We start from the raw sequence: 25,083 nt of genomic DNA on the forward strand, positions 1-25,083 counted from the left end.
GCCAGGTTTTAACAGACTTACTGTTGTTAATAAATAAACAATTCTTAGCGCTCTTCTCATTAGGAGAGCTACATTGTTGATGGCACAAACAATTGTGCATGAAAACCAAAGGGCCCGGTTTTTTTTTTGCAGTGTTCCCTGTAAAACATACACAGATTCCGCTGTGTGGATGCAAGAGGCTGTGTTTGTTTGTGTGGGATTGCAGTCGAGCCTTAATTGAGGAGATGAAATATGTGGTGACACTTTTAGAGAGGGACGAGAGCGCTTGTTTGTGCTGCTGGGATAGAAGGAAACACATAGGTAGCGGACAGATGGAGGGATGAATAGATATGTATGCGAATGGAATAGACAGATGGATCTAGAACAAGCACACAAACGTGAACACGCAATCCTGCCTGTCGTAAACAAGAATGTGTCTTCCTCTTCTAGATAGAAAATGTCACTTGGTTTTGTAATCAAATGCAATGATCACAGACACACACACACACATATACAAAAAGCATTATAATATTTTTTTAATTTATATCCAACAATGAGGTATAGGCCTGGGTATTACAGCAGTGATTGCTTCAGTTAAGGCATGTTAATATACATTTGTCCAATCACAGGACAGGAAAAGGCTATTAATTTTTACTCTTCAGCCCTATTGGGCAGGAGACCCCAGTGCCGCCCAGCCCGCAGTAGCCATTGGGGTTCTTGCTGAGGTACTGCTGGTGATAGTCTTCTGCATAGTAGAACTCCTTGGTCATTGATATTTCTGTAGTGATGGCTCCGAAACCCTCTTCAGTCAGCACCTGTCAACAGAAAGCCCATTTATGATGAATACTGTATACAGTGAGCGTTTGAGCATTTAACCTGATGAGATCTGTGTTTCTTTTTTTGCCTGATCTTTAAGATTTTCTTATATATGTATTACAGTGCTGTGGAAAAGTTTGGGGTCTGAGATTTTTTTAAATAAATTAATACTTTAATTCAGCAAGGGCACATTCAATTGTGTCAAAAGTGACAGTAAATACATGTTACACAAGATTTCCGTTTCAATTAAATGCTTTGGACCTTTCTAATCACCACATAATCTGATCAAATAAATGCAGCCTTGGAGCATAAGAAACTTGAGGTACAAACTTCTGAACGGTAGTACATACATAATTTATTAATATTCATTCAAATGTATTAATAAATAATATCTGTTAGGATTTGCTATATTGCTCTGTGATGTTTAACCATCCTGGTGTTCTTTACCAGGCCCACGTCCTTTGTGAAGCAGTACAGCATTCATTTAGTGAGAGACAGAAAAGGGGAGTAATGGGGATTTCTAAATTTATAGGGACGGGCAGATGTTCACTTCTCATTCCAGATGTTCAGAGTAGTCCGTTAGGAGGATTATGGGAAGGATGAGTACCCTGCACTCCTAATGCCTGAGGCCAAGCACACACTCCCAATGATCCCTGCAGCATCCACACACGACTGGTGCATGGTGTTCATATTGATTTAGTCTTTCTCTCTCTCGGTGAGAGCTGGATTGTTTGGGGTTGATGAGAGTTGGGCATTGTGGTGTTTGTGAAACTAAGAGATCACGGCATCCCATTACCTTTCTACAACCCACCTTTTACCAGAAGACAGTTCGACATCTGAAAATAAGTAGACAGATGCTAAAATCTGATTGCAGTTACATTATGTAAATGTAATTTATGTAATACATTTAATAATTTATGTAATAAATAATGATTTAATAAAAGTATTTATGATTTAATTAATAAAAATAACATGTATTTGTAATATGGCTGTCAAAAGATTAATCACGATTAATCACATCCAAAATAGACTTGTGTTTGCATAATATATGTGTGTGTACTGTGTATAATTATTATGTATAAATACACACACATTCATGTATATATTTAAGAAATATTTGCATTTATATACCGTATATACATTTATATAATTTATATTATATATAAATATGTTATATGTAAATATAACCAATTTTTCTTAAATATATACATGATTGTGTGTGTTTTTATATATAAATAATTATACACAGTACACGCACATATATTATGCAAATACAGACTTTTATTTTGGATGTGATTAATCGTGATTAATCTTTTACCAGCCCTAATTTGTAATTGTTTGTGTGTTGGACCCCCCTTTGCCTTCAAAACTGCCTTAATTCTTTGTGGCTTAGATTCAAGGAGCTGAAAACATTCCTCAGAGATTTTGGTCCATATTGACATGATAGCATCACGCAGTTGCCGTAGATTTGACGGCTGTATATCCATGATGTGAATCTCCTGCTCCAGCACATCCCAAAAGTGCTCAACTGGATTGATATTTGGTGACTGTGGAGGCCATTTGAGTATAGTGAACTCACTGGCATGTTGAGGAAACCAGTTTAAGGTGATCTGAGCTTTGTGACATGGCGTGTTATCCTGCTGGAAGTAGCCATGAGAAGATGTGAACACTGGTCATAAAGGGATGGACATGGTCAGCAATAATACTCAATGCTCAATTGGTACGAAGGGGCCCAAAGTGTGCCAAGAAAAGTCCTGCCACACCATTACACCACCAGCAGCCTGAACTGTTGATACATGGCAGGATGGATCCATGCTTTCATGTTGTTTACGCCAAATTCTGACTCGACCATCTGAATGTCACAGCAGAAATCGAGACTCGTCAGACCAGGCAATTTTCTTTTGTCCAATTTTGGTGAGCCTGTGTGAATCGTTGCCTCAGTTTCCTGTTCTCAGCTGACAGGAGTGTCACCGGTGTGTCTTCTGCTGCTGTAGCTCTTCTACGTTCAGAGATGCTCTTCTGCAGACCTCGGTTGTAACGAGTGGTTATTTGAGTTACTGTTGCCTTTCTATCAGCCCTAGCCATTCTCCTCTGACCTCTGGCATCAACAAGGCACACTTTCACCCACAGATCTGCCACTCACTGGATATTTTCTTACTTTCAGACCATTCTCTGCAAACCCCAGAGATGGTTGTTCGTGAAAATCCCAGTAGATCAGTAGTTCCTGAAATACTTAGACCAGCCCGCCCGGCACCAACAACCATGCCATGTTCAGTCGTTTAAATCACATTTCTTCCCCAATCTGATGCTCAGTTGGAACTTCAGAAGATCGTCTTGACCATGTCTACATGCCTTAAGACTGGCTGATTTGATATTTGCGTTGATTATCAGTTGAACAGGTGTACCAAATAAAGTGGCCAGTGAGTGTTTTATTATGCTTTTTTGCCAGCGTTTACCAAAGCTTCACTTTGCATTGTACCCAACAACATCCCTTAAAGGGTTAGTTCACACAAAAATGAAAATTCTGTCAGTAGTTACTCACCCTCATGTTGTTCCAACCATGTAAGTCTTTCGTTCATCTTCGGATCACAAATTAAGATATTTTTTATGAAATCTGAAGGCAGTCTCACTCCTCCATAGGCTTTCAGAGGGACCCAAACTCGACGGCCCAGAATAGTTATTAAAACATCGTTACAATAGTCCAAGTGACTACAGTGGCTCTGCATTAAGTTTATCATGCGACGTCAATACTTTATGTGCGGAAAAACAACAAAAATAACGACTTTATTCCACTATTCATTTCATTTTCTCTGTGTCTCTAGTTGGTTCACGTAGTGTTTAAGCGCAGCGCGTCTGTGTTGCACGTCACCACGTAGACTCACTATTGGCCGACGCTGGTCATGTGTGTAATGCGTGGTGACGCACAACACAAGACGCGCTGCGCTAAAACACTATGTGAACCAACTAGAGACACAGAGAAAAGGAAATGAATAGTGGAATAAAGTCGTTATTTTTGTTGTTTTTCCGCACATAAAGTATTGACGTCGCATGATAAACTTAATGCAGAGCCACTGTAGTCACTTGGACTATTGTAAAGATGTTTTAATAACTATTCTGGGCCGTCGAGTTTGGGTCCCTCTGAAAGCCTATGGAGGAGTGAGTGAGACTACCTTCAGATTTCATCAAAAATATCTTAATTTGTGATCCGAAGATGAACGAAAGACTTACATGGTTGGAACAACATGAGGGTGAGTAACTACTGACAGAATTTTCATTTTTGGGTGAACTAACCCTTTAAGTTAACCTTTGTAAAACAACTAACTTGCTTGAGTCCTGCCTTTCTCAACCTTGTTAGTTTGTTCAAAATATAAAAAAGTGTGTGTGCTTTTTCTACCTTTCTCAATTTGACACTGACACCTGAAACGATTTAGTGCAGAATTACACACCGAGAAAGCGCCATTCACATAGTTTTAAAACAAGTAAAAGGTTTTTGAAAAATGAGTTTTGCTTGCTATAGCGCTTTTTCTGTCACCAACCTTTCCCATTCTTTAACCTCTTTCTCTCCATCTCTGCGTCTCAGTGCCTGTGTGAGAGCGAGGGTAGATTCTGTGAAGAAACCTGCCAACTACCGCATTTTTGCTGACCATCTGGCAAGAAGCAGTTATGCACCTGTTAGGAGCAGCTGCAGGAGACGGGAGCTAGGTACAGACATATCATCTCTCTCTCTGTCTCGCTGTCTTTTTATAAAGTCTTCGCAAAACCTGTACGTCCACCCATCCATCAGGAGCCCTAAGGGGCCACAGGGAGCTCCGCCAGAGAAGACAAATTAATACAGGTTCAACTGGAAGGCATGTGGGCAAAATGTGCCTGCTTTCACCAGATGAAACATTTCATCCTGTGCAGAAAATTGAGGTTGCCACAATGTCACGGAATTTGAAGAAAACACTTAAAATGTTCAAAATTGAGACCTGCTGCTAAGACCAGCGTGCTTTTCCATGCTGGCCCAGGCTGAATTATTCTAGTCAGGAAAAAAAGAAAAAGATTTGGTGACTTGAGGTTATCTGTTGGCATGGCTTTCTGGTAAATCTTTTAGTTAACTTAGTTAAGAAGCTTTGTAGGAACACTAGCACTCCACCAGCATTAAAAAACACCGGCCACAGTGCTGGACAATTCTGAATATAATACATGATGTGATGATTATTTTCAACAAAAAAAAGAACCAAATTTCTAATTTAGACTAAAATTAGACAAATCAATTAAAACTGTGACAATAATTGAAAATCTTCTTAAGGAAACTAGTTCACATCAATGCAATTTCTTTCTGCATGTAACAACGTACACAGTGAACACCGTGATATCCAATACGTGAGCAAATTACTCTTATGGAATGATTTTTTTAATGCATCAATCAAAAAGAATCATTAAACAGTCACTGATTCAATGAATTAGAGCCCTTTATTGAACCATGAGTCATTTTTCTGTTGTTTTCTAAATGAACTGGGAACTGTTACTTGTAATAAAAATATATATTCACAAATAAAAAAAATTGTGTGTTTAAATTTTAACTCTTACAAATACTAATACATTTCTTTAATGAAGTTGTGCATTTTTTTAATTTATTTTTTACTAAATGTACAAAGATATGGAGTAAAAGAGTGCTTCACTTATCTCAAATGTTGATATCAGATGCTTTCTGCAGTGCGCTGCAGAGTGCTACGAGTGCTAACAGCAACACTACCGGTTTTGTTTGAATGTTGAGCCGCGGAAGCTCATTGGCCGCTGATGCAATCAGCTGCGCTATGTAGATGATGATGCGGTCGCTACCAAACCGGTAGCCAATCAGCCTGCGACATCTAGAGTTTTATGCCAGAACTAGGTAATTAGTAGAATGTCTAAAGCGGACAATCGAAATAGAGATGTTCTTTAAAATTGAGTCAAGATCCCTAATGGTCTATATAGAACCCTATTGAACCTTTTTTTCCTAAGAATGTATATTCAATAAAATCATTGCTTATTTAAAAATACTCGTTGCATGTGTCTAGCTGCTGCTAGTGAAAAACTTCTTTTTAGTTTTTGCTGTGTCCTTTTTTGAATCAGTAAACCCATCTGACATGGCCTAGCAATGCCTTCACACTGGCTAAATAACTCAGCACAAGTAGGCTACTCCAGGTCTGTACCATCAACCGCCACTCTCAGTGCCAACCAGCAGCTGGCCAAGCTGGCATGGGCAGAAAGCAACAAATCCCAGCATTCTGATGCCCTGTGCAGGGTCAGGCTCCACCATCAACATACCAGTTACCAGCTCCCACTCCAACACATGTGCAGCTATTAGCAGGAACAGTCACCAAGGAGACAGCGTAGCACGGTTCTGTGCTATCGGGGAGAATATGACCAATTCGCTGTTAATGGCATATCAAGTTGTCGATTTCCATTTCTACCTTTTGGATCACAGATATGGACAGCTGAACCAAGAACATTGCTGAAAACAGACCAGCTATGAGCCAAGAGGCTGTAATTATGAAGAATGTTAAGATGCGTTTAATTGATCAGGTTCAGATAGGAAACAGGAAGTTTTATTACACTCGTTCTGGAATACTTGATTCTGATTGGCCTATCGGGGTATTGAGCAGTCCTACATTTTGTATGATGATGACCGCTGTATTGCATACAGTATTTGATAGTTCCCTTTCGAAAGCTACAATCGATGCTGCGCTGCTTAGCGCATTGGGAACGTCTTTAATCGTGACCTGCTGTGAATATAGTGTGTAAACACGTCGATGAAATCGACCGGAAGTAATATAGCCTCGGTCGGTGACGTCAACGGCGCGCACCCGCGACGCGAGGCTATAATTAGATGAGCCGCAGGTGCATCGTCAGGTCTTTTGTCTTCAGAGATCTCTCTGTGTTTGGTGTGCAAGCATTTATCTCCTCTCTATCTACTACAGATCTTTGTTAGGAGTTATTTAGTTTATCACTGACAGTGTGCAGATTTTCTCTTTCTCATCTCTCTACGATCTAAAAAGGAGAAAGAGAAATGTGTCGACGGAGTAAGCGCTGTGTCCCTCCATGTTCTCGTCCTATGTCAGAACTGGATACACAAGCTTACTGCTTTGTTTGTTTGGAAAAGAGCATGCTGCCCTTGCGTTTGAGCATGGTGAATTCGAGCACAGTGGAATGTTCACAGCTAAAGTGCTTCGCGTTCGCTTTGCTTATTTCAAAGGGGTGGCACCCACAATGCGATTGTGGGGCTCGCGTGTCGATCTGGCTGAGAAGCGAGAGACGGGTGCGTCCTTTTCGCTCGCTCTCTCTCCAGATCGCGATGTCCTTTTGCCTGACTACCGAAGCGTGCCTCGGCGCTTCTTCGGCTCGGGCAGAGGACATTTAATCTCGTGAGTTTGCCGCCTACGAGCGTTCCTCCCGTGATAATAAAAGGAGAACTGCTCGGGGCGATCGATCGTTCGTGCAGTGGCCAGACTACACTGATCACAACAAAAAGACACTCAAAGATTATAAATAAAGATGTAAATATAATATATATATTTATACATGACGTGTCTTTGTGCCCTCGACGTCGACCAATTCGACTATCGCAGGTGCAAAGGCACGCGATTATATGATGCTGTCTCAGATTGGAGAGACGCGCGCGAGCTTTCTCTCCCCTGGGATCGTATTATCACATGCATTTTCAGCGGGTCAGGCTGGTACCGCGCTGTACACTACAGGCATACCAGGCTGATCTTATGAAAGATTTAAATACAGCCTGTCATCCAGACCGTGTCTGATTGATATTTGGCTGTATTTATTGCTGATGAATTGAATGATGATGAGAAATCAGATATTCAATGCAATATATCAAATGCTTGTAATAATTTATTGTCTGGCTGTTCTTTGGCCACATTTAATTCTGAGGGATTAAATATTGTAAAAGCCATCTAAAAAATATATATATTATGATGGACTTTGAGAGTACCGACTCCGAGCACTTCTCTCGTTATGATAAAGCGTGTGAGAGGTTACTCGAGTTGGTGACTCGTGCAGTGGCCAGATTACAGCTAGACTGTCCTCCTTGAGGATCTCCATGACGTTAACTCGTGCATGGGGAAAACTTTATTCTTTGTGCCCTTGACGTCAATTTATTAGACTATCATGGGGGCATGTGCATACGATGATGCGCCAGTCCGAAGAGACGCTCGCTGGCTATCTCTTCTCTGTGGCTCATCGTCATTTAAGGAGTCAGCACTCCCCACCATGCTGTGTATAAGGACATCCACGCTGGTGGGGGTCAGACTGGTGCTGCTCTGCACACTATGGCAGTGTTGCAGACGTACCAGGCTGATCTGATTTAAAAAAAAGAGGGCTCAAAAGCAGAGTGTGGCGAGTTGCGTTCCCCCTCGTAATGACTGGGGACCGGTTTGTCGCGCTCAGCAGCCTCATAATATACCAGAGACAGAAATCCTGAGTTTTTTGTCCCAGGTCTGTGGGGGTGTGCCCCTCCGGGATAGGGCATGTAAAATACATCAATCAGCTCCTACCTGACACCCTCACGAAACCACTGTTACATCCCTGCCACCTTTGGTGATTCAGGGGGTAGCGGTGTCCAGCGAAATGTTGAAGGTTCTGTTGTTTCCTGTTATCGCCCAGGACACAGAACATTTAACATTCCCCCAATTCGAAGTATTAAATTTGGTACCCTTTAAGAGACTTTGGCAGTGTGAAAGCTACTGCCGAGTATCTCTTTTTGTGTCCTAAAGACAGTAAAAGGAATATGTTGCCCTCCTCGTTTTAACGGTGTGTTCCCACTACCATAAAACAGAAGTAGGCGCATCTGCTGTCACAAGAAAGAAATGGGGGACTGCGTCTGTTTTTAGATCTTTGAGGCTTGAACCGTTCCGTCAGAACGCTCAAGTTCAAGATGCTAACTATCAAGTAGATCGTGTTGCAAATTCAACATCATGATTGGATCTTCACGGTCGATCTTAAAGACGCATATTTTCACATAGAAATATTGCCACAACACAGGAAGTTCCCGAGGTTTGCTTTTGGGGGCGAAGCCTACCAATATCGGGTTCTTCCATTCGACCTAGCCATGTTACATAGACGATTGACTGATACTGGCACAGTCTCAGGAGCTTGCGCTTTCGACATCAATATCGATCCACGCTTCTCTCTATGGGGTTGAGTTGCAACGCTAAGAAGAGCGTTCACTCTCCAACGTGCTTGGGGTTTAAATGGGACTCTGTCACCATCGGGGGCACAACTGTCCCCCGCTTGTCAAGACCATTTTTTAACACCCTAAAGCAACATCTGGCTAGATCAGGATAGGTCTCATGGCAGCTGCGTCCACAGGGATCCCTCTGGGCCTTTTGCACATGAGACCACTTCATTTGTGGCTCAAATTCCCCAAGGGCAAATAGAGGCAAGAGCACGCATTGGGTGCTTTGTGTCCTTTCTAAAAATCCATGTTTATGGTAAGTCACGCGCTGAACGCTTCGTGTACTTTCTAAAATCCATGTTTATGGTAAGGGTTACGCGCTGTAGCTTCGTTCCCTTTCTACGTGGTTCAGACCCCGGTTCCTCACCTTGGGTCCCACTCTTGGTGCGTCTTCTCGTCGCATAATGCTAACGACAGACGCCTGCCTGTCGGGCTGGGTAGCGGTCTTAAGTGATCGTCCAGCCCAAGGGTTTGGGGAGGCATCATCTTGACTAGCAAATCAATTGCCTCAAGTTGATGAAATATGTATTTCTGGCCCTGAAATACTTTCTCCCTCAGTTGAGAGGCTGTCATGTCCTAGGCTGTCATGTCCTAGTGCTAGAGCAGCAGCCTCTTACTTAAAATCACCAGGGAGGTCTACACTCACGCAATCTGTACAGAATAGTGAGGCAGATTTTCTCTGGGCCCAGGAAAAGTTCCTGTCACTCAGGGCAGTGTACATTTCCAGGGCATCTGAATGTGGGAGCAAATTTACTGTCCGGACAGAAATTACCAATGGGGGAGTGGAAATTCCACCCAGATGTAGTAAAACAGATCTGGATCAGATTTTATGAAGCGGAGGTGGACCTCTTCGCCGCCCAGCGGACAGCGCAATGTCTCCTCTTCTCTCTGAGTCACCCAGCCCCCTGGGTCTGGATGCGATTGCGCACACATGGCCCAAAATGCGCCTGTATGCGTTTCCTCCAGTGGCTCTGCTCCCAGGAGTTCTAGCCAGAGTTCGCCAGCAAGGGTCTTGCCTCTTACTGATAGCGCTGCGTTGGCCGAACAGAGTATGGTTCTTGGAGATATTTCTCTCCTCAACGGCTCGCCATGGGCGATTCTGGAGAGGAGGGATCTTCTCAGGCGGAGGGTACGATATTCCATCCCAGGCCCAACCTGTGGAATCTTCATGTTTGGCCCCTGATGGGTACCAACTGAGGGACACTGGGCTTTCGCCTGCCGTTATTGGGACCATTCTAAGTGTTAGGACTCCCTCCACTAGAAAGAGTTATGCCAACAAATGGGGTGTCTTTGAAAGGTGGTGTGTTGTACATAATGCAGATCCGGTCAACTGCCAGATTGCTTCAGTTCTGGATTTCCTGCAGGAAAAATTATCAACAGGTACATGCCCCGCCACTCTCAAGGTTTATGTGGTCGCTCTTTGGCTTGCCACGCCTTGGTTGACGGGGTGCCACTCGGGAGACATCCTCTGCTCGCTCGCTTCAATATTGGGGCCAGATGACTGAGGCCTCCCGTAAGAACCAAAGATCCCTTCGTGGGACTTAGCAATAGTCCTAGAGGGTCTGGTTGAGACCCCCTTTTTAACCTCTAGAGTCAGCGTCTGATAAACTTCTGACCATAAATATGTTTTTTTCTTATGGCTATAACCTCTCTAAAAAGAATCGGGCACATGCAGGCTCTGTCAATATCGCCACCCTGCTTAGACTTTGCCCCAGGAATGGTGAAAGTGATTTTGCATCCTCATCCTGATTACCTGCCTAAGGTACCATTCTCGGCTGTACATCCGGTCACTCTAGAGGCCTTCTGCCTTCCACCGTTCACAACGCTGGAGCGGGAGAGATCTCACAGACTGTGTCCAGTCCGTGCCCTTCAGGCCTACGTCCACCGTACTAGCCAGTGGCGTAAGTCAGAGCAACTATTCATTTGTTATGGGGGCAGCAACAGAGGTGCTGCCGCCACTAAACAGACCATGTCACATTGGGTCAGGGATGCTATTGCTCTTGCCTATGAGGCGCGCGGCCAAGCTTCGCCAACGGGTCTAAGGGCTCACTCCACCAGAGGGGTCGCCTCCTCTGCTGCCTTGGCAAGAGGTGCCCCCTTGCAGTTTGTTTGTGATGCGGCAGGCTGGTCCTCTCCGCACACATTCATAAGATTTTATAGTTTGGATGTTCATACCACTCCGGGCTCTCACGTCCTTGAGTCGACATCGCAAGCTAATGTCTAGGGCTTTCCTACGTTTCTTGTGAGCACACCTACACAGCCGTAGGGAGTCCAGACACCTTCAAGCACGGCGGCGTGGGTATTCTCGTTCCCAATGCGCTAAGCAGCGCAGCATCGATTGTAGCTTTCGAAAGGGAACTTCTCCGGTTACTTAACTGTAACCTTGTTCCCTGAGAAAGCGGAACGAGATGCTGCGCTACTTTGCCGTGCTGATGATGTCCCAGGACTGCTCTTCAGACAAAATATCCTGACGATGCACCTGCGGCTCATCTAATTATAGCCTCGCGTCGCGGGTGCGCGCCGTTGACGTCACCGACCGAGGCTATATTACTTCCGGTCGATTTCATCGACGTGTTTACACACTATATTCACAGCAGGTCACGATTAAAGACGTTCCCAATGCGCTAAGCAGCGCAGCATCTCGTTCCGCTTTCTCAGGGAACAAGGTTACAGTTAAGTAACCGGAGAAGTTATCCATGGCAATGTGGCAGTGTTACTGTTGAAAAGTTTTGGAGCGGGAAGATTTTTAAAAAAGGACATATTCCGTCTTTTAGCTAGGGTGAATTAAATTGAGCAAAAGTGGTAGCAAATACAAAAGTTAATGTATTACATTACATTTAATACGTGGAGTATTAAATACATTAATATATTGAAATCAGTCTTCAACTACATATTTTAAAGTGTCAATTTTTGGTATCGAGCAGCAACAGCATTAGCATCTGTCATTTCCAACACACTTTTTAATCAAACGTGATCTTGCCCACACTGTATAGTACGGATAGGACGCGCACTGGGATGCAGATACTGTAAGAGCTCAGGTTTGTTTTTTGTTTACCTTCATTCCTTTGTCTGTAGAGATTTTACTGAGCTTTATGTGGCTTTGATGTGGAGAACAGCATTCAAATTAGCTCGCGGAACGGGAACGCAATTATTTAATTCCTTGAAGAGGATTCATGTTTTATAGCAGGAAGGAATGAGCACAAGGAATGTAAATAATGTCCGGTTCTTTGATTTGAAACTGCTGGGAGGGCGAATGAATAAATAGCGACGAGATGTTGCCCGGTTTATTCTATTTATCCTTTTGTTTCAGCCTGACTCTAGCCTACAATTGAACTCCAATCCTCAGTCTGGCTCAGGGTCTCTGCTCTGTCTTTATTGTTCACCTCATCCCTTTGTCCTTGAGCTCGAAGTGGCCTTGATGTCGAGACGGCCGTTCAAAACCAGCAAATCATTTCATTCTCAGAGGAAGAGTCAGTTTTATATGAATCAAACCTGGAACAAATCACAGCTAGAAAATGTTGAATGCTTTGACAAAAAATGAGTGGGAATCATATAGTGAGGTAAACAAAGTTATTTAACCAAGTCAATTTAGTCTTTAATTCCTGTCTTTTAATAAAACAAAGAACAAATTGCTCACATTACATTTATTGAAGTTAAACAGACTTGATTTAGTATCATTTAGATAGTTTTTAATAATATTAGAGTTTTTATATATTTATATTTTCCAGTTTTAATTTTGTTGTATCTTTTTGAAATGTGTATTAGTTTTTTCCCTTTAAAATATGTCTATAGATTTTTTATTAGTTTCAGTTTTTGTTATTTTAGGACATAAAGTTAAACTAAATGAGGTTTAAATTTAAATGTTGTATATTTTATTTTATTTCAGTTAACGTTGCGGAAGTTACACTTGATGGTCACTCAATAAGTTTATATATATATATATATATATATATATATATATATATATACACTATAAAAAATAGCCACCTACTTTATTTTTCCATCCTATAGAAAAATAAATCTTATTCATATTACATTATTTAGATAAATAAATAAAATGTACGTTTTTTTTTATAATTTCATGAAAATATATATATGTAACTTATGGCTGTTATGTTGTTACGTTTCTGGTCTACGAATCCACATCATCTTTTATTTCTTACCATGTATATGCAATTTTACTATCATTATAATTATAAGAGTTAATGTTTTAACCAATGGATTTCCAGAGAAAATAAAGCTCACCATTGTGAAAGCCAAGCATTGATCTCACTCTATTTTAGCTAATATTCGCAGATGACGTGCAGCTTTGATTTTTCCAGTGTACACCGCCTGAAAACGATGCGTCATCAGACACGTCCAGTGTGGACACAGCATATGTTTTTTTTCTTTAGCAGGGCTTGTCTGTAAGATAGATCTACTTCAATCAGCAGACACAAAGAGAGAAAGCGACACTGGCTGGATGAGTGTTTCTCTCTGCGTGTCAGTTCTATCTTTTATTCATTTGTCCACTTATTCAATCAGATCTTCATTATGCCACATGCCTCCCGTGGTCAGGGGTCACTTTGACTCCGGGGACCATGCGGTTCACCCCACCCATGAGTGATGCTCAAGTCATGCGGCTTGAGAAAGGGGGTCGTCAGCCTACAGGGACCCGGAGTCCACCAGAACAAAGAGGCTAGACAAACACGATCTGCAGACAAACGCACAGGGCCAGATTCAAATGACCTCATGCACAGCCTGTTTAGTTCAAAGTGTAAAGACAAAGACCGTTAGATTCACTTTGAGGGACACAGTGATGGATGATGTCAGTTCGTTTAACTGGAAAGACAATCCAAGATAAAATTGAAAACTGTAATGACTCTTATTTTGGTTCTGCATGAACCCAATTGAAGTTTATCTTTTATATGAATCTCAGAATGCAAAAAGGAATAAATAAATAAAACAAAAAATAATGCTATTAAAATTAGGACATCAAACAAAAGCATTTGAGACATGAGGCCCGCTCCGGATGCTAAATACCTAGCTAAATTTCATGAGTGAAATGATTACGGAGTCATCTCTGAAACATGTAGTGGAGTAGGTGGTGTAGTGCTGAGCTGTTTGGTGACATGTTTCTGTGTTTTGTTTGCACGCTGCTAAATGCATAAAATTCAGACTAATTAATTTGCGTGTCAGACAGAACAGTCATTAGGTATGCAAATACCTGCATGTCCTGGTTAAGGGAAAAATGTGAGAGTCAGAGATAAGGAGCCCAATTTTTTTTTTTTTTTGGTGAAGCAATTTCATACTGCAGAAGGATAACTGTAAAATTAAAGAGCAGGAAAAAGCTACGTGTCATAAAGCTAGCATCGCATTACCAAGAGGAATATTTGAGGCAAAGATTAAACACTTTTAAAGGTGACACAGGCCTACTCAAAAAATTAAACCTTTAAAGGAATAGTTCACTTAAAAACTTGGTAATGCTCTCATCTTTTACAGTGGAAAATAAAGGTATAAATCTATAATGAAACATCATGCAACTTTTTTTTTACAATAATTGTTTATGAGCACAAAAATAAATAAATAAAAAACTCCATAAAAGCACCATATAAGTAGTCCATTTCTATATTCATCATGTAATATATATATATATATGTATTATATCTACATATGTGTACATATATGTATATATGTTTGTATATGTGAGTATATGACAGAATTTTCAGTTTTGGTTAACTAATCCTTGAATACTTCTGTTAATTCATTGATTCAACCCAATCATTCAAAATGCTCAAATAATATATCTTCACTCTTAGAAGAAAAGGTTCTATATAGAACCTTAAAAGGTTCTATATAGAACCTTAAAAGGTTCTATATGCGCTTCGTATTTGGAACCCCTAAAAGGTTCTACACTCTTAGAAAAAAGGGTTCATTGGGGTTCTATATAGAACCATAGGGTTCTTTACTCAACTCCAAAGAACCTTTTATGCTAAAAAGGTTCTATAATGACAAGAAAGAACCCTTTCTTGGGTTCTTTATAGAACCTTTTAGGGGTTCCAAATACAAAGCGCCTATAGAACCTTTTAAGGTTCTATATAGAACCTTTTCTAATTGGTTTAAGCCTATTTTTTGCACACAAAGGAAAGGGTTAGAGGTTTTTGTGCAGAGGAGAATATGTAATGTCCAGGACTGAGGGCACTTATCTACAGTATCGACACATATTTCTCCATCAGTGTTAAAGGTACAGGTGAAACTCGAAAAATTTGAATATCGTGCAAAAGTTAATTTATTTCAGTAATTCAACTTAAAAGGTAAAACTAATATATTATTTAGACTCATTACATGCAAAGTGAGACATTTCAAGCCTTTATTTGTTATAAGTTTGATGATTATGGCTTAAAGCTATGAAAATCTTTTCACAATATTCTAATTTTGAATTTGGGGTTTTCATAAGCTGTAAGCCATAATCATCAAAATTATAACAAAAGGCTTGAAATGTCTCACTTTGCATGTAACGAGTCTATATAATATATTAGTTTCACCTTTTAAATTAAATTACTGAAATAAATGAACTTTTGCACGATATTCAAATTTTTCGAGTTTCACCTGTAGTTCAGCTAACAATGAAAAACGTTTTTTTTTTTTTTTTGATTAATTTTTGGCGTTTTATTAGGATAGGACAGCAGCTAGACTAGAAGTGAGGTGGGAGAGAGAGAGGGGGGACGGGATCGGGAAAGGTCCACGAGCCGGGACTCGAACTCGAACAACGGAGCTACATGTCGGCGCACTTGCCCACGAGGCTATCGACACCGACAACAATGAAAATTCTAACATCATTTACTCAACCTCATGTCATTGCAAATCTGTATCACTTTCTTTCTTCTGTAGAACACAAAGGATAATATTTGTTTTTGAAGAATTAACTTTTTTTTCCAGCCATTAAGGTCCAAAACAACAATGTATGGATGGAAAACCCAAAGACATCCATCAAAACATCTTCTTTCAGAAGAAACAAAGTAATTCTGGTTTGGAACAGCATTAGGGTAAGGCACAATATGCCAAATAAAACACACTTAAAATGTATTTCAATGACAAAATAAGTAGTGTCATAAAGAATACGGAAATAATTGTCTAGCACAGATTCTAGGTGGAGGTTTTAAGGTTAAAAGTGGTTGGGCTAAGAGTGCGTATGTGTTTTTGTGTGATTGTGCAGGGTTTGCCCTTGAGATCAGGGACTGTGTCTTTGAGAACGCATCCGCTGGCACTGAGAATGGCATGGCTGGTGAGGAAGGTGGCACCGTTCGTTTCCTGGCAGCTCTGCGCTTCTGTCCATAATGATGTTTAGGGCTATGTGCTTGACGGTGCCAAAAATCTGTTCTATACCATTTGTTGAGGTCTCCTGAGGATATCGTCATGAAGGAAAATGAAACCTGGATTGTCTGCAGCCGCTAGAAGTACGACAAGGGGAGGAAATGGGACGGGAGGATCAGTGGTCAGATGGTAAACAGGGAAAGCAAACCAAGAAAGACAGCCAGCTTTCTGATCTGGAAACAGTAGTTCTGGTGGGCATAAATCTGCTCTTATGCTTTGGGTTTGTGGGGGTTGAATTATGCTTCAGATGACACAGACGTAAATAACCATACAGTTTCTCTGGACGTGTTAGAATCTTTATGAGATGCAATGTGTCAAACTATGAGGTGTGAAATACAGCACGAGAAGAGAAGAGAAGAGAAGAGAAGAGAAGAGAAGAGAAGAGAAGAGAACATCAGATGAGACGAGACAATACGATACATGACGAGAAGACATCATCAGAGAAAATGAGACGATACGAGATGTGACGAGAAGACATAATGAGATGAGACGAGACGATACGAGATGTGACGAGAAGACATCATCAGATGAAATGAGACGAGACAATACGATACGAGACATGAAGAGAAGGGATCACAAGATGAGATGAGACGATACGAGATGTGACGAGAAGACATCATCAGATGAAATGAGACTAGACGAGACAATACGATACGAGACATGAAGAGAAGGGATTACGAGATGAGATGAGACGATACGAGATGTGACGAGAAGACATCATCAGATGAAATGAGACGATACGAGAAGACATCATCAGATGAAATGAGATGAGACGAGACAATACGATAGATGAAGAGAAGGGATCACGAGATGAAATGAGACGATACGAGATGTGACGAGAAGACATCATCAGATGTAATGAGATGAGACGAGACAATACGAGAAGACATCATCAGATGAGATGAGACGATACGAGACATGAAGAGAAGGGATCACGAGATGAAATGAGACGATACAAGATGTGACGAGAAGACATCATCAGATGAAATGAGATGAGATGAGACGAGACAATACGATACATGAAGAGAAGGGATCACGAGATGAAATGAGACGAGACAATACGATACGAGACATGAAGAGAAGGGATCACGAGATGAAATGAGACGAGACAATACGATACGAGACATGAAGAGAAGGGATCACGAGTTGAAATGAGACGAGACAATACGATACGAGACATGAAGAGAAGGGATCACGAGATGAGATGTGACGAGAAGACATCATCAGATGAAATGAGACGATACGAGATGTGACGAGAAGACATCATCAGATGAAATGAGACGATACGAGATGTGGCGAGAAGACATCATCAGATGAAATGAGACGATACGAGATGTGACGAGAAGACATCATCAGATGAAATGAGATGAGATGAGACGAGACAATACGATACGAGACATGAAGAGAAGGGATCACGAGATGAGATGTGACGAGAAGACATCAGATGAAATGAGACGATACGAGATGTGGCGAGAAGACATCATCAGATGAGATGAGACGATACGAGATGTGACGAGAAGACATCATCAGATGAAATGAGATGAGATGAGACGAGACAATACGATACGAGACATGAAGAGAAGGGATCACGAGATGAGATGTGACGAGAAGACATCATCAGATGAAATGAGACGATACGAGATGTGACGAGAAGACATCATCAGATGAAATGAGACGATACGAGATGTGGCGAGAAGACATCATCAGATGAGATGAGACGATACGAGATGTGACGAGAAGACATCATCAGATGAAATGAGACTAGACGAGACAATACGATACGAGACATGAAGAGAAGGGATCAGGAGATGAGATGAGACGATACGAGATGTGGCGAGAAGACATCATCAGATGAAATGAGACGATACGAGATGTGACGAGAAGACATCATCAGATGAAATGAGATGAGATGAGACGAGACAATACAATACGAGACATGAAGAGAAGGGATCACGAGATGAGATGAAACAATACGAGATGTGAAGAGAAGACATCATCAGATGAGATTAGACAATGCGATACATGACGAGAAGACATCATCAGATGAGATGAGATGAGATGAGATGATACATTACGAGAAGACAAGAGAAAAAAACAAAGAGAAAAGACCAGGCGATTCCAGAATAAAATAAAAGAGATTCCACGACAGACTCGCGGAAAAAGCAAAAAAAAAAAGACAAAGTGTGAGATGAGACGAGAACAGATCAAATAAAAGCAATAAAATCTGATGAGATGAGACAAGCCCAGGATCAACAAGAAGAGAAAACTACAATGGTCAGCCGCAGGGAGCAGGAGTGAGGGCCGCGATGAGGAGCAGAGAGCGGCACATTGAGGAAGGCAGGACGCAGGAAGCAAGAGCAGCAAAGAAAGTTCAGTTTGTTACTAAAGCAATTTGAAGACAGATTTGGCCGGCAGATGGTTGGCAGCGCTGTGTTTGTTAAACCAACTGGTCGGGTACATTAGGATGTCGGGGAGCAGCATGCATTGAGTCTCCATTTAGAACAGCCACACATGGGGGAGGGGAAGAGGGGGTGCCGGCCTGGCAAGCTGGTCAGGAAATAACGGGAGCGGTCGCAGAGCGGCTGGGGGAAAAGCTAATTAGCCCACGCATGGCCCGCAGTCTCACACACAGACACACACTCTATAATGAGACTCAGGTATGTTTGACACCTCACACAGATAGAGAGACCTAGAAAATACTGATCCAATCACCTCGGCCCCCTTCCACATCCGATTTATTCCTCTCAATCTACTGCAGTCTGATCTGGCCCAGCGTTTCTCTCGCTCGATGCGTTTCTTTTGCTTTCTCTGTCTGTTCATGTATTCCTCAAAAACATTGGCATGGGCCCCTTGATGGCAAAATATAGTGGCATCGGCAAGCCTGTGTTATTGTCGTTAACAATTTGTTTTTTATTATGAAACACGTTGGCAGCAAAAAGTTTAAGATGAAGCATTAAATTTGATAACTGGAAAATAAAAATGAACTAAAACCAAAACTGAAATAAAAAATATATATAAATAGTAATTTAAATTTTTTTTAAAAACGTACAAAATGAAAGCTATTTCAAAATATTAATAAAAACTACAATAGTACAACTACTAAATGACACTGCGACAAACTAGCGAACTGTGTGAAATTCTGTTGTGTACACTGTACGTCTACAATATAATGTGTTTATTTGACTCAAATAAACAATACAAATGCTACCTATCATTTGATCAACATCACATATCATCTATATCAAGAAAACCATTTTTTGAAAAAGTTTGACCAATTTTTACCGAAATGTTACCAAACATCAGACGCTGCCCACACACACAACAAAATTGAGAAAACAGCAAGCATTTTTAAATAAAGCATAAGAAAAGCATCTGATCATAGCAACATGGATATGTTTGCACAAGCTCTGCAATTCGGCACTCTAGTTAAGTCACGTCACGTTTATTTATATAGCACTTCATACAATAGATTGCTTAAAATCAAGCAGCTTTACCATAATAAACATGAAAAACAGTGCCTCGTTTCATCTAAAGTACAACTTAATTTTCTACTATAAAGCAGTGTGTCTCCAGTATGTTCATGTTTTCACTAGCAGACGTCCGACTTCGACGGACTGAACAGGAGAAATGAACCATAAAAGATTTCCAAATGAAAGAAGGCGGAGCCTCCACGCACACCCTCCTATTACGTAATCACCACGGTCCAATGGTAGTACAAAGGTGTTTACCAGATGTAGCAAACTTTTCCGCTGTTTCGAACTCCCAAAACCGACTTGATTTTGTTAGAAGTTACGTCACATCAGTTAGTTCTTTGATTTCGCTTCAAGTATATCGGGGCCTTTATGGTGCTTTTTGAGAGCTTTTGTGTTCACTGGAACACACAAGTTTGGAATGTCATGAGGGTGAGTAAATAATTACAGAATTTAGATTTTTTTTGGGTGGACTGTTCCTTTAAAAATCAATTAGCCGTCCTTGGAAGGCCACACAATGAAAGTAGAAAAGCGCCACAAACACCCACTTCCGATACACCTCCTCCCTCGTAATTACAGCCCACATTATCCATGGGAGACTGGTGGTGAAGGTGCGACTGGGCTTTTACTGCGCTAGCGTGTAATAGAGTGAGGCTGCAGTCGCTAATTAAGGCCATTGTGATTTCTTGCAGACATTGATGGGGAGCTGTAATTGGTGGAGTGCAGTCAATCTCCTGGATTTCGCTCAGGGCGCACGGAGACTAGGTAAACCACAGATGTGGAGACCTCGGAGGGGAAAAACCTGTCTTTTGTTAGCCCTTAATTGAGATGCTAATAGATGGGAACATGCCACACCAAGTTCTTGAGACGTGAGGACAGAGAGAAGGAGAGAAGGTGAGAGAGAGTAAATGAGCACAAAGGCAGGGGGTGGATGGATGGAGCTCTACCCCCTGTAGATAGGACACAGTGCCCCCTTGTGGTTACTTGTACCACCATTGTAGCTAGCATTATGATGCAACCATCTCTGCCAATTAACAGCCCATAAACGAAAAAGGAAGGGTAAAGCCGGAATATTCAATATCGAACAATCTCGCTGTGATCGATAGGAGCAAATCTCCTTCCTTTAAACCCTGAGTGATCCTCACTCTCTGCAGTAATACGGTCTGCTCTTGGAGCAAAGTGCTGTTAGCTTATGACATTCATGGTCTGCCTTGAGAATCAGCCGAAAGATGATCTGAACAAGGACGCTAGGGTAAAAGTGTGTTGATGTCGGCTAAAATGAGGGCAGATGGATTTGGTGGCTTACTGCAGCTAAAATAATACTAAAACACTGATGTCTATATGCATATGTAAAAATGTGACTGTAATACAAGGCTCCAGTGCAGCCAGATTTGTAGATCTGCTAAGCTAAGTAGGAAAAAAACTTGTGTTCTCATTTTGGCACTGGTCTATTATTAATATTCTTCGCTTTGAACTATTTTTCCCTATGGTGAAACTCAATGAACATTGCATGCGTGAAGGGTCTGTGGCTAATTGCATTTTGTGTAATTATGGGATGGATGGAATTGATGGTTGCTTAGCAACTAGCGGGTTAAATTCACAATATTCAAAAATGTCAGCCGCACTACACCGTTTGAGCTAAAGACTTTAAATATTACACAAGAGTCACTCTTCTCATGGGGAACAAATCTGCCCCAAGGACATACATTTCTGCATGAAATTTTCTGTTAGAACTGTATATTTTAAAATCGTCTTCTTATGAAGCACTCGTCATCTTTGGACATGGTTTTTGAAACATGCAAATGTAAAACCATTAATGCAACTCCATAGACTTGAAGAAAACTCAAGAAACTGGTCTTAACATCATATCAGTATTAGATGAAAGTCACCCACACATACTCTATCTCTAATATAATACATAGTCTCTATCAGGTATTAAAAAAAAGTGATTTTTATTTTTCAATTCTAAACCTGATGTCAATAAGTCCATTTCATATAGCCTACTTCTTTACACCTACACACTTCTGCTAATTGCTACTTGCAGCTGTTTTTGATTGATTGTTTTTGATGGAATCCAAAATGGCCGACAAGTTAATGTGTAAAATTGTACACTGTGCCAAGTCTCCATCTGCACACACTATGACGTTCTTACTGGAGTGATGGAAAACATTCAATAAAGAATGACAATTTTTCTCCTCAGGCAACATGCTAAAACCTTAAGAAGCTAATGTCACAAGTGGGTCGCTCTATTAAACGGCTGCCTTTTCCAGTTAAAGAAGGAGATTTTTACATTTCTGCATGAACATTCCCTCATGCAGTAGGTGTTAGTGATTTGTATTTTGTGCAAAATTAAAACATTTTAAGATATGTTGGGATATAATTATGCCTTCAGAAAGGTAACAGGGTTACATCTCATGTGCAACTACAACATAGAATAAATAGAATAAATAATGATATATATACAAATATCCACTTTTCACAAATAAAGATATATATACAAATATCCACTTTTCACAAATAAAATGTACGATTAGATGGATAGATTTTTGATCCAGCCTTGGTGAGAATAAGAGACTTCTTTCAAAAACATTAAAAAAATCTTACAGACCCAAAACTTTTAAAATGGTAGTATATATTAACAGAGTAAAAGCTGATGTTAGCTATTCCTTGTTAAAGTAATGTTACACTGAGTGAAAACCAGCACTGTTGCCCCACAACCGATACAGTAACCCTCCAAACATCCCCCACACTAACACCAGGCGCTATAATCCTAAAAAAGCCACCCACAGCTTTCATTCCACCGTTGCAGACAAGATTTATGGCGACATCAAATCTTGCCTTACACAACACAGACGGGCCCCCAACCCAAGATCTGAGTCCCTCATCTACAGCATCCCAACCAAGCCGACACCCCCCCAACGCCCCCAGGTCTTCCTGATTTCTCCCTCTCCTGTCCCTCACTCATAATGGACCCAGCTGCCAGTCAGACCGGGCTTTATTAACCCCTTGTCTTCTGACACTCATTTCATTGTGGCTAGGGGTCAACAGCTGATTAGAACACCGGTGAGGCGGCACTCTACAGATGACCTTCGACCCCCGGCAGCCTCTCCGTTTGGGCAGCGGGCCAATAGGAGGCAGCGCGGCCTCCCTTGTTGCCATGGAGACAGGGCCTGCCGAAGCGCAGATGGCTCAGCAGGGGGTGGAGTGGGTGGAGAGAGAAAGACAGGAGACAATGGAGGATGGAGTGAATAAGTGAGAGAGAGAAAGGGGAAATGCAGTTAGCAGGATGGCCGGTAGAAGGAGCGTATGAGTCTGCAGGCGTCTCGGAAAAGGAACACAATGAGAAATGCAGAGCCTTGTGCGGCTAAAAGCTTCTTTGACAGCATGCAGCGTTTATAAACTCCTGTCTTATTCATCTTGACCAGCTAAAAGAGAGCCTCTCCTGTGGGATACACTTGATTTAACCCTCGTGCATGTTCTGTTGAGAATGAGATTGCCTTTACTGGCTATATGTTCAGAGAGGTTTATGTCTAAACATAAAACGCTTAATAGTAATTGAAATTAACCTTTTTTCCATTCAAACAGACTACTAGAAATGTCACTGTTAACCATTTTAGTAGTGTTGCTTTTGGGGTCAATTTGAGCACAGCAAACCCACATTGCAAAAAAAAAAAACAATAAAGCAAATCCAATTTAACAATGACAGGACTATATATATATATATATATATATATATATATATATATATATATATATATATATATATATATATATATATAATTATTGTATATTTTGTTAGTTAATAAAAAGGCTTTTTGAACATGATAAACAAAACACAATGGTTAATAAGTGATACACCATTCAAACTAAATTCGGATGTCTTAAATGAACACTCTGCTTCAAAATCCCTTTTCTATGAACATGTATTCAACTGTGCAACATGCCAACCTGAAAACACTCAATTTTCCAAGGACAAAAAAACATACAAGTTCTCTTCATACCCTGTTTGTATGAAACAGAAGTATTTTAGAGGGTTATAGAGTGACTCTCATTTCCACTCACTAATAAAACCCTTGACCATGAAATTTCAGGATGAGAAAACAAAGCAATTAACATTGGAAGATTCTCTAAGCAAAAAGGCTGCTGTAAAGATACAAAAGGCTTTTACAAAACAGAATAAAAACGTTAAGGTCATCATTACTTTGTGAAAAATCATCCGCTAGCAAATATAGTTCTTGACATGCATAATAAGGTTAATAGGTGACCTCTATGGGATAACGCGCTACAACCAATTCACATTTTAGAACAAAGTTGTTTTTTTGCGATTTTGAAAGTAGGAAACTGAACAGAAAGTCAGATGCCAATGGTGCAGGCCATTGGGAGTCATCATCAGCTGGAGCCAGCGCTCCATGAAAAAACAAATCGCACCCTTATGCTTTTCCCACTTGGAGGCCTGCGCCCCCTATTCTCATCCCCAGGGTCCCAATACTACAGCTGCTGTCTGTAAGAATGACTGTGTGTGTTAGAAAAGGGAGACATTTCCTTCATTCGGTCACTTCAGTGGGCAGGACTCAACAGTAATGATGGTCTGATTTTCAGCCATTTTTCTACGAAAACTTCATTAATAAATACACATCGAAAGAATCATGCATCACTCTTCACTCATGCCATGTACGCTCAATTTTGAACAAACGCTGAATGCCCAATATCTTTTCCTGTGATTTGGTATATCTCAGCAACAGCTATATACAGTATATAAACTGTGTATTTAAAATACATTTTATTACATAAAAATGCATACATAAAATGTATATTACTTTGCAAATAAAACATTACAATAATGCTTTACAAAAAAATATTTCAGTCTTTCTACAACAGTGTGTTACTTGCCATTTCTTTGTCATTATTTGTGATTTTTTTTTGCGGTTGAGGGTCTCCAAATCATTAAATTGTCATCAGTGTCACTATTCAGTAAGAAAACCTCTTAATATACCTTTAAAATAAGCATTTTGATTATGAAAAGTGAGGACTTGTTCATATGCGAGTGTGTCTGTGGACACCAGTGTCCAGTGAGATCCATCCTTCCTCAAGAATTAGTTGCTGAGATACCAAATGTACCATATCCACAGGAAAAGATATTGGATATTGTGTTCAGAATTTGTTCAAAATGGAGTGCTCAGCAAGAGCGAAGAGTGACTGCGCTGTTCATTTGGGCTCTTTTGATGTAGAAAAGCGAGACTGCAGAAACCTTTG

At 40.8% G+C, this 25,083-nt stretch overlaps 1 protein-coding gene across 2 annotated transcripts in view; it reads right to left on the minus strand.

Moving 5' to 3' along the window:
- Positions 1-339: 339 nt before the first annotated feature.
- The window catches only part of msraa (methionine sulfoxide reductase Aa), a gene marked incomplete at its 5' end in the record, with an annotated part of 73,326 nt that continues 48,582 nt past the window's right edge, over positions 340-25,083 (minus strand). Inside the window, one exon of one of the 2 annotated variants that reach the window (XM_079584246.1) lies at positions 340-794. In XM_079584246.1, coding sequence (XP_079440372.1) covers positions 624-794 — 171 coding nt within the window. In that variant the 3' untranslated portion in view covers positions 340-623. The remainder of the gene's footprint in view (positions 795-25,083) is intronic. The other variant, XM_079584245.1, reaches the window with a different exon arrangement.

The sequence above is a fragment of the Phoxinus phoxinus genome (assembly GCF_949152265.1).
Source record: "Phoxinus phoxinus genome assembly, chromosome: 16".
Classification (NCBI taxonomy): domain Eukaryota; kingdom Metazoa; phylum Chordata; class Actinopteri; order Cypriniformes; family Leuciscidae; genus Phoxinus; species Phoxinus phoxinus.